At 41.1% G+C, this 17,831-nt stretch overlaps 1 protein-coding gene across 1 annotated transcript in view; it reads left to right on the top strand.

The window, feature by feature from the left end:
• The window catches only part of LOC121946302 (G patch domain-containing protein 8), a 33,315-nt gene continuing 15,484 nt past the window's right edge, over positions 1–17,831 (top strand). The window contains exons 1-2 of the mRNA XM_042490813.1: positions 1–64; positions 181–492. Coding sequence (XP_042346747.1) covers positions 340–492 — 153 coding nt within the window. The 5' untranslated portion in view covers positions 1–64; positions 181–339. The remainder of the gene's footprint in view (positions 65–180; positions 493–17,831) is intronic.

Here is a 17,831-nt window from a genome sequence, read left to right as displayed (position 1 = left end):
CATTCATTTATTTAAACCCGACCAACGACACCATGCCAAGCGCAGACTCCAGCGGCAGAGCTCGGTCAGTATTATATCCCTGTCTCTCTATCTTTCTGTCTCTCTATGTTTGTACTTCTCTTTCACACTCACATAAGCAGATATTCTCATCTTGTTTCCCTTTTTTAAATGCGACCACAGACTTCCCGGTAAAGAACAGGACTGAGACGTCCTCCGAAGCACCGGAGCACCTCCTGCGCTCTCACCTGCACAACGTTGCGCGCGGGACCCGACTTTGACGCCCTGCGGGACACCGCCGACACCCAGGACTCTACGTAGAGAAAGAGGGACCCCTCCTACATGGGCCCAAAACCCCGCGAGGCCGCTGGGATGGCGTGCAGCGCATGTTACTACCTGGTTATCAGCTCCACACACCTGAGCAATGGACACTTTCGGCGCGTCAAGGGGGTCTTCAGAGGACCGCTGTGTCCAACCGCAACCAGTGATTCACCGGTAGGAGAACATAGGTTATAATAGATTTCCCTAGGTGTGTGTGTGTGTGTGTGTGTGTGTGTGTGTGTGTGTGTGTGTGTTTTGCAATGCTTAGTTTGAGTCCTTGATCTTGTAAAAGAGCCCATGTCAGTCACTTTATTTCACTTTCTCTTGTGGGTACTTCATTATAAGGGCTAGGAAATTGGTGTTGTCACAGAACTTCCTCACAAGTATAGGGAGACCCAAAAAGTGCATAAACAGTCTGTGCATGATCTGGAAAAACATAGCCTAGCAGACCCAGTGGCACTGTAATCTTCTAAGGAGGTGGATGACAGAGGTGGATATTTTGATTATTATTTTTTACAAGGGATGATCGTTTTCTTTTTTGTGAGCAATAAAAGATTTTTTTTGGTGGAGGACAGTTAGATGTGAATATTTTAAAGAGAGGAGAAACTGGTTATCCAACCATGAAGCCATTGCCCCTCCATGCTTCCCTCTCTCACACACAGCTATGGGAATTAAACGAATCAAATTACATTAGTCCTTTCAGGAGGAGATGAGTTGCCCAGACGAAAATAACAGTAATTACCTGGGGAGTATTTGTTAGGTGTGTGTTGGCTTGTGTGTATGTGAATGTGTGTGTGTGACCTGCCTAGCCTGGTGGGATGACTCCCTGACCTTTCCCTGGTGCCTGTGGTTCCTTTGAGCCACCAAACTGCCATTTGGTTTAAAACTGTCTCTCTGTCTGTGTGCACTTATTTGTTGTATATTTTGTTTGTATGCGTGGCAGAGAAACAGTGTGTGACAGAAGCAAAGAAAATGACAGTACATGTAAATATGAGCATGATATTTTAGACTGTGTGTGTTAGTGTGTGTTAATGTGTGTGTGTGTGTGTGTGTTTGTGTGTTGTAGATTCAGGAGCTGCTCGGAGGGTCTCTGGTAATCACACATTATTCATGAGCTCTTAATGTGAGACGAGACAAACTGGCGGAGCTGATGACAAGTTTGATGAGAAAGGAGGAAGGGAGCAGCTGGTATGTGTGTATGAGCGTGTCTGTGTGAGCGTGTGTGCGTGTGTGTGCGTGTGTTCATACTCAAGTCATTACCAGTCTGTCATGTTCGGCCCGCGCTCACTATGTGATGGGAATGAGCGAACAGTGTTGAGAAGACACAGTCAGACTGGCAGAGATGCTGCAAAGAGTCATGTTAACAAATATACTTACAAACTTTTATGCACAATCTCAAATACGCGAACACAGTCACACACACATATGGGCTAAAAGACTTCCAGCAAAAGAGATAATTACTACACACATTCTGTATATACAGTATGTATAAATCTTAATTTTTACAAATAAGGGCTCCCCTTTTAAATGTGATCATTTTAATCATCTGTCTCAAAGCCCATTCATCTCCTTGCAGAATCATCAAATGCTCATTTTTATATCCCCTGAAAGAAGTTCAGTCTTGTCTCAGAAACAAGCATAATTTTTCAGAAAAAAAAAATCAGTCTAATTTGGATGTTCTTGAAGCGCACTGACTATATTAGGCACATCTACATTTTTAGACTGATGAATGCATTTGCCTGCTTTTCAGGCAGCATCTAATTACTGTTCCTTTTAGCATGTTGTGAAATTTAATTTGAAGAGTCTTGACACTTGTTTGAGATGAGCAAACCATTACAATGTGCTGTGTATTTTCATGTATTTATTTTGCCAAATTTATGGGGAACTAACTTACAATTACAATTATGATACAATACCTTGAATCATATCAATATTCAATACTATTTCAATACCACAGGGGAAAATTACATAGAGGGCATAACATTTAAAATACTTATTAAAAGATAAATATAACATGGCGTGACAACAACAAATGTTCTTTTATTGGTTATTAGCAGAGAACAGCAGAATAACTGCGCAAAACATTAACAATAAGAGAGGGCGAGAAATTCTATATCTTTGGGTTTTTAACTGGTGGTTGAACAAAATGTTTTTTGTTTAAAGACCTCCCCTTGGACTCTGGGTAATTGTGATGCTATTTCTCAAAATTAATTGTCATTTAATAGACAAAACAATGAATCAATTAATGTACAAAATAATAGGTAGGTTAACTAGTTGCAGTTGTAGTCAAATGCTTGGTGATTCTGAGGCTTGCTTAACTGTTCTTTGATGAGATATTTACTGATTTAAATCAGGAACTGTTAACATTACTTTGTTTTATAAAGGAAAAGTTTGTTTAACACACATTGAGTAATGTTGCATATTTTGTAATGAAATTTGTTTTAAATAGTTTATATTTCCCAAAATGTTATCTAAGAATGTAGCTCTGGTATCAGCGCTAAAACTCATGTTGAACTGGCTAAACTTTTGGAGGGTACTGACAGAGTATGCAGTACTGCTCTTACGCACAGAGACTGTGAAACTGTTCTCGTGTTGGTGCCCTCAAGTGCTTGTGAAAAATTGTAATACTGCAAATTCAATTTTATCTGAAACTAGAAGGGCACTTAGAGAGCACAGACCTCCAAGGCCAAATGCCCTATCTCTAACGAAAGAGAAAAATAATATGCGTCTGCTCGTGATTCAGATCCACTCCAAAATTTAATGAGTTTCTCATTGGCCCATGCTACACATTTTGACTAAGTGTCATGAAAATCGATCCAGTGGTGTTTCTGCAGTCCTACTAACAAACAAACAAACTGAACAGAAAACGCAACCTCCGAGACATGATTACAATTAAAGCAAACATGAAAAGCAGTGACTCTTTAAAAAAAAAAAACCCACAAAAAAAAAGTCTTGATTTGAAACATTAAATCTATAGCAGCTTCAGGGTCCTACAGGATTAGCTGACCTCCATAGAGACACGGCAGGTAAGAATAGAAATACATACAATTATGAGTCAACGTTTCTGTTCAAGTTGCAGGTTTTCAGAAAAAGATGTCATTCATTGTAGGACAGACATCATTTACCGCCAAGGCCATGTCATAATAATGTGGATAAAGCTACATGTGGAAAGTTTTCAGCACTGGAAAACGCTGGCTAAGTAGCTCCTGGAAGGTCGAAAAAAAAGATGTGTTTTCAGATTTATCCATATCAGTTTCGACATGGCCCAATTTATAGGCCTGTCAGCATGATAAACAGGCTGCGCTTCTGGTCAAGCAGTTCAAAAGTACCCTCTTGTGTTAGGCGAAAAAAAAAAAGACCTTCAATGGAGAGCAGGTAAGTTTAACACACCTCCTCAAGACTGTTCGACATGCCGGGCAACATCTCTGGCTCCTGTCCGCTCCGTTGTAGAGGATGCTGCACCAGTCGGCACAACAGCTAGCTGTTCTTTGATTTAGCTTAGATCAGTGGAGTACAAAGGATATCTCAACTGGGATTTGTCAGGGGTAACTTTTTGTGTCTTCACTTTGATAAGGCATTGCAGCGTTAAGAAAACACTGGGCGCCTATGAGTGGTAAAGAACAGCCGTCTAGACACACAGCTCCTTTTTTTCCCTCCACAATAAATCCTCTCGTGTTTGTTAAGAGTTCTGTGCTTTGTTGTTTGGTTAGCTTCCCCACTGAGTGCTGTGGTATGTCTAGATTAGGATTTTGCTCATTACTACTTTATCATCACTAATTAGTCATTGTGATAGGTCTCTCGGACGTGTCTAAATTTTGGTTCCCGCATGTATATTAGTGCTTAATCATCAGTGGTGAGTCATCCTTCAAACTCTCATTAACACTTCAAGGGTTTTTTGTTCTTGGTGTCAACATGCAGGGAGGACAGAAAGAGAGAAAGGTGCGTACAAAGAGGGCAGGTACAGCCCAAATGCATCCCTTCATTCAGACAGATCCAAACTTTTACACACCTTCTATTTCTTCTGTTGACCCCTTGTCCAAATAACCTTCAATCCCATTTCTTCTACCCCCCAATATTTCCTTTAAGATCCCCTCCCCTTCTACAGTATTATAGCTTTGTGTGTGCATACTTAGCTGCTCATCCACTGACGTCCACTTTGATGTATATTTCACTACTATTGCAGAAAACAGATGAATTGTTGGCTATACAGCACAGCGTCAAAGTGAGTGTGAATGTGCTGTGGTGTGTGTGCGTGTGGATGTGACTCTGCGTTTGCACCCTTGTGTTTTCATTGATTCCGCAGGGAGCTGAACAGTGTTTATGTAAATGAGGTGGCATTTAGACATATGCCCTGAACAATTATCTTGAAACAAGTATTTAGCGGCACAAAAACACGGCCGTGTTCGGAGGGAGCCGAGTACTTAGCTGCAGATATTAAGCCATCATGAGGGGACAGAGGTGAGACGAGCCAACTGGCTCGCCATTTGGCGTGCCAGTTTGCTCATGGGCGTAAACACGATACCCAGGAATCTCTGTGCAGTGTTAATGATGATCATAATATTAAGTGATACAGGCTCAGTATCAAAGAACTCCCCGAAGATGATCAAGCTGGTAATAACATCTTGACATTTATGAAGTTCGACAAATGTCAGAAAGAAAGAGATTAGTTAAATGTGAGTTTAAGATAAAAAGGTGTTTGCGCAGTATGAGCTTTAAAGCAGCTATAGAGCTGTTGAGTCTCATCAGAAAGAGCTATTTCAAAGTCAGGGCCCCTAATGCTGCAGTCGCTCACATTCAGAGAGTGTGATGTTAATGCACGCAAACACACACACACACACACACACACACACACAGAGCAACTCAGCCATCAGGCCCTAGTGGAGCAGTTTGAGAGTGAGCAGGTGAGTGCTGCTGAATACTAAAGTCCTGTATGACTGGACCATTCCTGCTGACCACTGCAAAGTGCTCCCACTGATCACCGCTAATGTCCTCCATCACAGCTTACACTCAACACTCCAGAGAGAGTGTGTGCGGGAGTGTGTGTTGGAGAGAAAGGTGGATAATTGGGACAGATGGGTGCGATAGGATGACGAGAAAGAGGAGGGTAGAGGGGGAGAGTCAGACGGTTGGCATCGATTTTAACACTCTCTCAAGCCTTTATTGACATTTCATTTAGCTAATGAATTCATTAGTGCTTCATAGCATAATAACCTCTACTTGATAACCAGGATGATTCCCCAGAGGATGTTTTTACTCCATCGCCTCAGTATTTTCTGACTCCAAACCTATTCTCAGCTTTCTTTGATTGTTTTTCTTTTACTCCTCTCCACCTCCGTTTCTTTTTCTTTTACCCAGCAAGTTTCCTCCCTGTTTGTTTGTGCTGCATTGTGTAACTTGTAAATGAACCCTCTGTTTGAGGTGACATAACCTGCCAGTCTCTCAACAGCAGCACAACACACCCTCGGGAATGATGGAGAAAAAGAGGGAGGCGCAAGATGTACAAGCGCATTCATCTCTGTCTATGTATAGGTATCTTTGTGCGTCTGCTCGCGTGTGCTCACTGGCTTTGTAGTGCTTGTTCACCTCTGAGATGGAGATGATCTTTATTCAATTTACTGACGACTGACTCGCTCTTTATTTGTGTGCCTTTGACCTGCTGCCTCAACAAACCCAAACACACACACACACACAACCCTGACTCGCATGAATTGGACGACCTATGAAAAAACAATTTCATCAATCACATAAAAGACTTGTGTTTGCAAACATTTACAACCTTTCTTTCGGACTACAATTTCTGTCATGTTAGAGATGCTGGTTTAATGGAAACATTTGTGTTTGAGTCTGATTTTCTGAGAGTTAAAATCTGTTGTATGGATGTCTGTGTTGCCATGCTGACCTGTGTGAGCTCTGTGTGGGAGCGTGTGAGCACGTTTGGAGGATATAGTGTGGGCTGAGAGTGTTTGGTAATAGTTTGTCTGCTTCTGTTGATTTAACATTTTCATCTTGAGGTTTGCAAACATCTGTAAAGTGCACAGTCTGGTATTAGAAGAACAGTATGTTGCAAGTGACACAGGAGTGCGGACACAACAGATGGCCAACCTCTCATTTTGTATATTACCTTGGGACAGATGTTTGTCTGTGTGGTCATTAGTGATCGCAGCATCAGATAATTACCTGGAGACACACCAGCACATAAACACACACAGGCTCACATACAATTAGTGAGTGTTTGATAATTACACGATGTTTGATAAACCATCTGGAACAGCAGCACAGGTAGAAACACTCAAAACAAAATCATATGCACAAAAGCCTTCAAATCATAGTTATCAAACAAGTATCACTGCCCGATAAAAAAAAAACATGTATAGCAAGATGGCAGGTGAGAGATGAAAAGATGAAAGAGGTTTTGCTTCATAGTCATTAGCACGTCATGTCTCATTCAAGGTTTGGTCTAATCCTCTTTTATTCGCCTTGACTCTGCTCCGTCTCTGCCTTTTTTCTTTTCTTTTTTTTAAACTCTCATTTGCCACTGCCTGTCTGTCTCTTCCTCCATCCATTTCTCTAGGCGATACCTTTTGCTCTCATCCCCTCTCCCTGACACTTCTTTTATCTCCCTCTGCTATTGCTTTTTGTCTCATCACTGCAGCCCATTCATTTTTTACCAGGTCAATGGTTCAACTGTTTAGGCCTTTTAAATCTGTGTGTGTGAGGGTTTGTGTGCATATGTGTGTACAGTGCGCCTATATGGGAGTTTGTGTGTGTAGGCGATGGGAGTAATATTGCAGTTGCAATATTGCTTGAAAATCCTTGAAGGAATGAAAGAAAAGTGAGGGTGTGCTTTATTTGCAGGTCAGTATTTCTGTTCTTCAATAACCTCCATTTTACTCTCTGACTCTGCTTCTTATTCTGCTGCTCTACCTGGATTCAAGCTTCCACGCTTGTTCTGCAGGAGCAGATGTGGGGATACAATTATAGCTCTATTATATCAGCGTGCATATGCACCAGCATGCACATGTGGGTGTGCACGTTACACATATTTGCACCTGTGTGCTTGAATGCCCGCATGTGTCTCCTCCACTGACACACCGGGCCGGGGTTAAGAGCAACTCAGACAAATTAATTATCTCTTCTCTGGAGGAGAGATGACTCACTGAAAGAGAGGCTGCGAACCAGCACCTCATGGTTGAGCAGAAGCCCAGGAATTACTCCCAGCCTTACAGAGAGACTGAGGCGCCTCCTTCTGAATAAAGCAACTTGGATTTCATCCTCAGCTTGATGTTCAGATTATATTTTTTTTCCACTTTTCATGTGCATAAGGCCGATTTATAAAAATAACTGCGACTGAAAGAAGTCGAGCAGGCACGTTGCATTTATAGATCAAAGTGGCAGAGGAATTTTAATGCATATGAACAAGTTTCACTTCCCTGAAATCGTTGACATAAGATCAAGGCTTTCATGTTTTGCATTGCTGTGCCTTGCACAGAATAGGCTGTTCTGGTGCATAGTGCACTGCTGAGTGCACCAATGCACTTACACAGACTGCTTTAAGTCATAGTTGAAATTAGAAGAACTGAGAGACTGAAATTATGATTTAAAACCAATTACATAACATGTGTATACATTGAAATTTTTGTGTGTTTTCATTTGGATGTCTGCTGTCTCGAAAATGGGGATGGATTGCTGTCATGAGGATGTTTGATGCAACAATAATTCTGTGACTTCAGTGCATTTAGGAACTTTCAGAATCTCATTCAGTCAATACTTTGATCTGATACATAGACTGCATTTAACGATAGACAACACATCTCCACTTATTCCCACTGTGCAAAAATGAAGCAGAAATATTACGCTGCCATTTTGTGCTGGTGACTTCATCTGGAGCCAGAGGCAATACAGCAGCGATCTTCACAGTATCAAGTTCTCGCCAATACACCCGTCTGACAAATTGTGAGCAGCACCATTGATCCCAAGGACACAAATATTATTGCATCAAATAAGTAATTAAAAACAAATTTATTTGAAAAAAAAACCCTTGAACAAACATCAGCATGATATGAACTATCAATCTTTATGGAAAATTTGTCTTCTTTACTCTTATAGTGTTTTTATCTTTTAGTTCGGGCTTTGTCTCATCCACTATCATGAGGGGGTGGGGTTTATGACCTATACTGCAGCCAGCCACCAGGGCACAATCAAATGTTTTGGATTCACTTCTGGGGAGCTGTCATGTCATCTATCTTTATTTTACAGTCTAGGCTCTGATATCATTTGATTGCAAGCATTTTTTGTCACTAGGGCTTTGCTTAATCTTAAAGCGAGGCTGTCACGTTTCTGCTGTCTCAGCCGCAGCCTCTTACCCGCAACCTTTTCCCTCTGACCTCTGACAGGTGGCCCAGGGAAAAAATAAGTGATGAAAAAGGTCAATGTTACGGTCAAGGATTCATAGAGATAAAAAGGGTATTATTGAACTACTACCCTATTATATCTCTGCTGGTATGAGCACACTTATTATACAGTAGAATGCCCTTGTACACTGCACACATACAGAAAGATAGACAAAAAAACACCAAGAGCATAAGTGGGGCAAAAAAATGCATGTAGTATTATAATAACAATATGCGTGCTTGCATGGGTGTTCATCCTGGTGTGCTCTCATGTTTATTTATCAAAGCAGATAGGACCTACTAGGACATTTTGATAGCGCTGGGTCAGTCATGCATCAGTAACAATGCATCAAATTATATCAGACTTATCTCCACCAGCAGTGCAAGCCCTGATGCAGACACTAATAATTCATGCCGTTTGCTTCAACCAGCCCTCACATCAGCCGAGATGCAGAGAACAACCCACCGCAATTATCATGAGCAGCAGCATTCCTGTGTTTAGCAGATTGAAGATGCCAGGCGCTCAGCTTAGCGCTGTGCAGAAATGTCCTGGCTGCGCGCTGCCAGGATGGCAGGATCACAGTGGTCTGCAAGCAGCCTCCAGCTACCAGCCACCAGGCCTTGGCTACCTCCTTGATATGGGCAGGATGCCCATTTCCTGTGCGTTTGTGTTTGTATGTTTGTTGCTGCATGTGTCTGCTATGGGGCCCTGTTACCCTTGCTGTGAGGTATATTCTTACCCTGTGGTACGGGATTAGTCACAACACTGAATGGGAAGACATGGAAACAGCAGCAGGGGAGGGGAGGAGAGGAGAAGAAGGGAAACCCCACAAAGATGAGAAAAAACATGTGGGTGGATTGTGTGAGTACATGTGTGCCTGCATCGAATGGGTATTCATCAATTTCCCTAAGATTCTCCACTTTTCCTCTGCCATAAAACCCAGAGGCAAGAAGTACTGTAAACACAAACTCTGTAAGATCTCCTTCTCTCTGCCTTTTTTTGTTTCTCTCTCTGTCATTCCTCCTGTTTCTCTTCTCTCCACATGAAAAGTTAGCTATGCGATAGTGTGAGTGATTTCTCGGATTGCATATGCAAAACACGTCTGTCTGGTAAAGGAAAACAGGCATAATGTGAGGTCCTGGTGATGCACAACATATTGTCTCTCATCTCTGAGTGTGCAGGTGTTGCAGCTGCAGAGTGCTTGTCATGAAGAGTATAAGCCCCATTCTAAATTCTCGAGTTAAAGCTTGAGTTAACTCCCAGGTATGACAGAAATTTATGTTTTTGAAAAGGCTTGAAAAAAGTGTGAGCCATGCACTTCACAAAATGAGCCAAAATCTATGAACTTTGTATGTGTGATTGCATGTGGGTGTGTGTTTGTGTTTATGTGTGAGCGTGTGAAAAATAGCAGCGTGTGATTTATGTAAATGAGTGTCATCGGCCGAGGAGGAGGCAGAATTCCCAGGCCTGATGAGTGGCTTAATGATTCATCAGCCTGGCTGAGGCAGGCATCAATAATGGATGACAGAGTGGGTCATGCAGGATTGCTCGCCCCTTGATTAAAGTGCTCCACAGCTAAATGCTTCACTTCCTCCCTCTTCTCACCCTACCTTCTGCGAGGATAAATACAGAAATGTGCCGTACACACATACCCCCACACACACACAGTCACGCACACCTCTCCCTCAATCTCTTCCCGTACAGCCTTATGTCATCTCACCTCTCACATGCTTAATAAGCTCTCATCCCTTCTTCATCTCCTCACTCTGCTTCTTTGGTCTTAATCCAATCACGGCGAGTGAAAGAGAGAGAGAAAGGGGTAGAGAGAGGCAGCTAGAGAGCTGGAGAGGGGGAAAGACGAAGATGGAAAGCGTGGGAGAAAAGAAGAGAAAGCCACAAATGAATGCTTTATAATTTGTCTGTACAGAAATGGAACCTTTCTCTCTGGAGATAAGACGGCAACATAAATGTTCTTTCTCTCCCCTCCGCACGCAGAGCGGAGGGAGTCGTTTTCTCTCTGTCTCTCTCTCTTTAAGCTGTATGTGGGTGTTGGTGTGACAGGACAAATCTCTGTCTATTAGGAGACATAAACCTCTAAACCCCAAGCTACACGGCCATACATACTAATGCAGCCATACAGAGGGCTGGATAGAAGTTGGTAACGATAGCGAGGACACACTGAGAAAGTAGGAGATGTGTGGAGCAGAGAGATGGAAGGAGGCAGAGCAGGATGTTGAAAGCAGAGTCCTGGCGGGATTTCAATCCCCGGCCGGCACAGGGTCTTAACTGCTACACAATCTTTGAGTACAGCAAAACCAGCTTTAACAAAGTCGGACTGACGCGTGGCGCAAACCAAGTTCAGTGAGTTTGCGTGTGTACAAGTGTGATGGTGCTGTACCGATCTGTTCATTCCAGCGTTCTTGTCTGTTGTATCATGCACCATGCACTCATACTTTAATGTGCTTGAGAAAAGATCACACTCTTATTGGACACACTCATGTTATCCCCTGATAGCACCAAAGCAACACACAAAGTGAACACACACACACACAGAAACACTCACCCGTGTTTCAAAGCTTCAAACGTACCCGCAATCATAAATGCCTGAAAGACAGCAATCATTCCTCAATTCTCTGACAGCAGAAATCCACCGTTCTCCCTTAGCCGTCCTCGCTCCCCCTCATCTGTAAGTTTCTGAGTTGGCGAGACTTAGCTGAACATTAAGAGTGCAGCGTGTAATCTGCGATCGTATTAATCCTGTTCTTTAAATCTGTCACTTCCCAAACTGATTACCTTCGTCTTCTTAACTTGTCTTTTACTCTAATCTGTATCAACACTCTGACAGATTGCAGTCACAGCTTGATCACTTGAACAGATAGACACAATCCTCTTTGAGGCAGTCAATCAGCCGCCTCATTTGGACAGACAGACACAGCACATGGTGTGTATTTGGTATGTAATGACCATAAACTGTATAAAAATAATGGATGTAGCCACTATGGTGTCACTCGTTGGTTTTTGGACTCTTCTTTAAAGCCTCAAGTCTGGAATATTAGTGGTCATCATCTTAGTTTTTTCAAGCCAAAAGTGACCCAAGGAGACTATTTGGACGAATTTAAATGTGTGAATTAAACAAAAAATTAACCCACTGTACAGTTGTCATGAATGCAGAAATTAATTACCAAAAGAGACTACAACCATTTTTGTTTTAGTGTAGCCTGAGCTCACTCCCAGGGTGTCAAAAACTGCAGCTAGGGCTGTAGCCCCTGGCGTCAGACATGCTGATAACAAGGCTTCTGCCACAGGTAGCAGTGGTTAAGAAAGAGCGCAGTGGGTGGAGCTTGACCAGGCTTTCAAAAGCCACACAACAGGTGCCAGAAAATCCAGGGCTGATGGAGGTTACTTGCAAAATACGGCACACAGAAAAACAGAGCAGCTTTGGAAATAACAGGCGCGCGCGTGTGTGTGTGTGTGTGTGTGTGTGTGTGTGTGTGTGTGCGCGCGTGCGTGCACACGTGCGCGCGAACGCAAGTAAACTTAACTACACTGTATATCCATTTATCCATGCAGGGTTTTCAATTGTGTCTGTAATTTAAATGTCAAGAGTGTATGGTCCATATAATTCCATTTTTCTGCCAGCTGGGAGAGGAAAGCATTTAATATTAGAGATGACATTTAGCAAGAGGAGAGAAGCCTGATAGGCACACAGATGGAGGGACATATACCTGACAAGGGCTTTTAATGCATGAGAGAGGAAAACAGATATGAGAGAGGACCTGAGAGAAAGTCAAAAAGAAATACAATTTAAGGCTAGAATAGAAAAAATAATGTCTGAACTAAATGAAAATAAGAGAAGTTGAAAGGATAAGAGATGATCAGATCTCACCCATCCAGCCATTCAAGGCTGTTCTTATGTCATTTTCACCCCTGAGAGCAGCTGTGGAGAGAGCATCAGAGAGGAAAACAAGAGGTGCAAGAAAAACAGACTCTTTACACAAAGTGTACTTATATTGGTTGTAGATATAAGAAGACATTTAAGTGTCAAAAGTTTACCTTTCTATACTGTATATACCATCCTTTGTCTCCCTGTAATTGGTTTATGATGTTTTCCTTAATCTGAACTGAGATAACAAGAAAGAAAAAGGGAAACCTTCGTCTTTTAGAGAAACAAATGCAAGTCCCTGAAGAACACAGTGAGTGAGTGGTAGGATCATAAAAATACATTAAAAGACACAGGGGGAACACAGTTTGTAGAACGGCAGGGTATTTTAGGAATTTGCATGCACGCTTTCATGCATTTGTGCTTCTGCCTTGATCCCACCCAACACAAATTTTATCCACAAAACAGCTGGAAAGAAACTATGGGTCATGTTTGTTCAAGTGGAGAAAATGTTTTAAGATGTCCTCTGCTTTTTTTGTCTAAAAGCCATGCTCTGCCCCAGTGAATCAGTTTAACTTGTCCTGCACGAGCCAGAGGCTGAGCTCACAATGTATTCAGGATGACACGAACACAGGAAGATTGAGAGAGCGGGGGGAGGACGTGAAACATTTTAAATGTGGCACCGAAAAGGAGTGATCAATGATACAGCGCATGAGTAACCCTGCAAAAACAAGGAAGCCCTGTTGAATAAGAAGGAGATAGAGAGAATGAAGGCGGTGAGGGTGGACAGATCAGCACAGGGGCTCTCTGGCCTTGCATTGTGATGGACTGAGAATTAAATTTTGATCGCCCGCTGAGTGATCGTTCAGTCAGGCCTTGTGACTAATCACAGATTTATGACTCAAACAGGAGACCGGTGCGATTTGTTCATGCCACAAGCTTCCTGCTGTTGCCCCAGACTAAAGCAGTATAGTAGTTATTTTGAGGCTTTTGAACACCCTCATCTCTTTATTCTTCCCCATGCGTTATATTTGGATTTGATATGTCACATATTATAGACTCAGGGCACTATCCTGTAGTTTTCTTCTTTAACAAGTTTAAGTCTTAACATCTGTCAGCAGTTTAGATGCCTACAGATGTTTTCAGAGCAAATTATTTTGAATAGTTCAACTGTAACACAGTAATGTAACAGTGTGACAGCAGCACTTATTGTGCAGCCAAGTATTTAGGCAGTAACATGCTTTGGCATAAACAGATAAAACAATGACAACCGGGTTATTGTATAATGTCTTCAGTGACTCTAGGAAAGCTGTATTCACAGAAATTGTATGTAATATAACAAGTATGTATTCTGTGGTGTATAATCACCTGAAAATAACAGTCTTGTGTTTTCATGACCTTAGAGCTGTTTATATAAGCAGATCCTCATACACAAATATCGCCAAATTGCACCGCCATGTTTCTAAAGTAGCCCAAACAACAGACAAACCAAACACTGGCTCTAACGTTTTCACTGTTTCACTTTTCACATTGGCCACCACTTTGCAACTCGCAGTGTTAGAAAAACACTGATATTTTTCAAATGTAAAACTACCAGTGTAGATTACCTCCTCCATCATGAACACCAAAGGAATTCCAACCAGAAGAAGACATGGGAACATACCCTGCATTCATGTGGTCTTGGAATAATTAGAAAAATTTGTCCAAGACTGAGAAAATCCATGTGAACACCCTGTCAAGTCAGAACAACCACTCAGAAAGTCAGTAAAAATTTTGGCACACAAATTGCTGAGTGGATGCCATACAGAATCAACAGAATCATGCAGAAACATGACCGATGAATGTAAATGTTCAATGATAAACTTTTTATGAATTAACGAATTTCATGTCAAATTTTTGCTCACATGTAATTTGTAGAGTTTAGAGTGACTTAGATTAGTTATTAAAGTTAATAAGCAATCAGATGAAGCAGTATTTAAGTAGCTTTAAGGACGTACTGATGCCGGAATGTCTGAAACAAAATCTAGGTAATGAAATACAACACATCTTCTTTGTAGTTTCCATGTTGTTATTATGACTTAAAGCTTATGAATGACCAACATCAGAAGAATAACTACCCAGCTGGAGAAATAGGACCATCCAAGGAGCATGTGAATGCAACAAAAGACGTTATTAGGTTGCATTATGGGAAACGTAGGATCCAGGGACTAAAAGTCGGAATATCTCGGCCTCTGCCTTACCTATTATGATTATATGGTAAAATGGAAAGTGGAAAAACAGATTAAATGTAAACAAAACGTCCGTTCCAAAGACTCAGTTTAAGTATCAAATCCAGGGAAAAGCACTCCTTATTTCAACGAGACAACATAGGGCACAGGGCAAATTAGCAAATATAATCTCTTCATCATTTATTCATTGAGTTTGTTTGTCTTGCATGCTGCTCAACTTAAAAGGTCAGAGGCAGATGGAACATTTGGTTATTTTTTTGAGCAAGACACAAAGAAAGTGACTTAGACAAATGCTGGTGATTCACAGTGTAGAGGCCGGTGCTTAAGATAGCACGGAGGTTACACAGAAACATGAGTCACAACACACCTGACTCTGGATTACTGGAATACACTTTGTACTTGTCTGTGTATGTGGTGGTTATCCTGCATTGTGAGTAATTTTAGCCTGTCTACTGTCTCCTTCACTGATTTGGTTGCTGGCAGTGTGTTAGATGACGTAGTTCGCTGCTACTAACACATCTGTCCTTTTGGCGTTTAGTAAACTATCTATGGTCAACACATCTGCGGTTTTGGCAGAGGCTGCTCTATGTATTTGCTTTGGCCATACTTCTAACTGGCTTTCATGATCTGAAGCAAAGAAAGATACACACACACACACACACACACACACACACACACACACAGACACTCCATTATCAGATGGTTTCACATAGACAAAAACACAGGCTGGTACGTACTTGCAGATGCATACACACACATCAAATGAATAAATGGGTGGGCACTGGCCATAGAGGCATATTAAAGGCAGTCAAGGGAGATGCATTAAGGCTGCAAATATCAGCTCATTAACACTCAGCTATCCTGTTTGGCAGTCTGTGTTCGTGTATGTGTGTGTGTATCTGCCACCGAGATCTACAGGTCATTACGGTAACAAGCAACTTAGCCCTCAGGTCAGCTGTCATTAGCTACAGAAGAATGGCCAGGAATCAACACGGCAGCGCCAGACTCTCACACTGCCAGAGTCTCTCCACTCGTGCATGTGTGAATGCATGTGTGTCTGACAGAGAGAAACCCAGGAACACTTTGGAGATGGGCAGGGAGGAAAACAGAGAGGCAGATACATGTAAATAGATTGAGTGAGGGGGACAGAGCTGGAGACAAACAGATTTGCTGAATTATTATTTTTTTCTACCACAAATGGATTTGTTTCTATTCATTACAGTGGCCAAGTTAGGGTGATAATTATAGCTGAACATAATTAAAGGCTTAATTGGGCTTGATAAACAGTTATGAATTGTTTATTGAATTGTTCTCACAAGGAACAGTAGCAATTAGAAGTTTCTGAATTCTTAAATGTGTCCTGTTCACAGTTTGTCCCTGTGTCGCTCTTGCTTCTCTCCTGGACATTGCATTACGTAATGTCTAGATCGATTATTGCTGTCACCTGACTTCACCCAATTCTTAAAGTATATAATTTGTGTTTGGACGGTGATTAAATTAAAAATGAGATTTTATTTATCAAAAACTCATTTGAAAGATTCATAGATTTTAATCAGGATTTATCCAAAAATCTGTGATCATTGGAATGGACAGTGGATCTGAGTGTCACCAGAAAATGAATAGAGAAATAGTGTTTAGGCAAATACTGTCCTGATTAGATTTTCTAATGATACAATCAGTTTATATCGATTCCTATTGATTATGTGCACACAGAATTAATCTTTAATTAATTAATCTTTCACTGTGTCCTGGAGAAAAATTGAGGATTTTTGTCATGAGTCATGATGGCCATTACAATACAAATTATTAATTTTTATTTTATTTTAAAACATCACAGTTTTCATTGATATGCGTTAACCAACTAAAAAAACAAGAACAAAAAAAATGTGTGTCTGTGTGTGTGTGTGTGTGTGTGTGTGTGCGTGCGTGTATGTTTGTGAAATAATAGGGTTCTGAATGGGTTAAGAAAAAGAAGTGCAATTTCAACATGTCTCAGTTTTTCCACATTCACTCAGTCTACTGCTCACTGTCATGATGTGCATTTTTTCATGCATTTCCACTCCTGTGTAATAATGCTGGTGTCACCACATGGATCCTTTGGCCATATGTTTGTTACTCCTGAATTTGAGAGTGAAAAGAGACTGAATTCCCGTATCAGAGTAAGAGAGAGCACCTCACTCACCGCACTTTCCAAGATGCATTTAGTTTTTTAAATAAAGCAGATGGCCTTGATATTTTGAGAGACCTTGCTCCAAATGTTGCTATGTTAAAACGAAACACTCCACTATTGAGAATATACTTTTTTTTAATCACCCCTTTTCAAGTTTTATCGTTTTTTTAATGTCTTTGTTAGTTACAAAATATGAAATATTTTCTAAAAATATAGTAAATGCAGATGATACAGATGAAAATTACAGACAGCATCTTATGAGTTAGTTGACTGGCGCTCATTAGGTTTTGTCAGTAACTGAATCAATACTTTTATAAAAATAGGTTTCACAGAAACAAGAATAAATTAAAGGAGCTGGAAAGAAGCTACACTATTTTAATAAAAAATTAAAAAATTGAGGGGAGCAGTTCTGAAAATTAGATTATATGTAGAAGTAAAGACTGTATTAGCAAGTTGAAACTAAGTACCAGTGTTATTATGAACATATACATTATTATAGAGTTCATAGAGTCATAATGCTAATTGGCATGCAACCTTTTATTGCCTGTGCTTGTATCAGCTCTGCAACTGCAATTACTGTAACAATGTTTCCCTCAAAGTAAGCCGTATTCAAGAAGTTTTTACAGTTTCTCCCCACAGTCAAACTTTCTCTTCAGTTTATATATTTGAACAGAGAGAATCTGTTTCGAGCAGTTATGCTGCTACTGGGCTCTCTGTCTCTTTCTCTGTGTGGATTTATTATGCATGCTGAGTATTATTTCGGCCTATTTTTTGCTAGTTTGGATATGTTTTGGATTTCGTACTGAACCAAGACTGCAATTAAAACTTGCATTGCCATGATGAT

This window comes from Plectropomus leopardus, chromosome 7 (assembly GCF_008729295.1).
Source record: "Plectropomus leopardus isolate mb chromosome 7, YSFRI_Pleo_2.0, whole genome shotgun sequence".
Lineage (NCBI taxonomy): Eukaryota > Metazoa > Chordata > Actinopteri > Perciformes > Serranidae > Plectropomus > Plectropomus leopardus.
The sequence above is the reverse complement of the archived record's forward strand: the minus strand, read 5'-3'. Positions and strand labels throughout refer to the sequence as shown.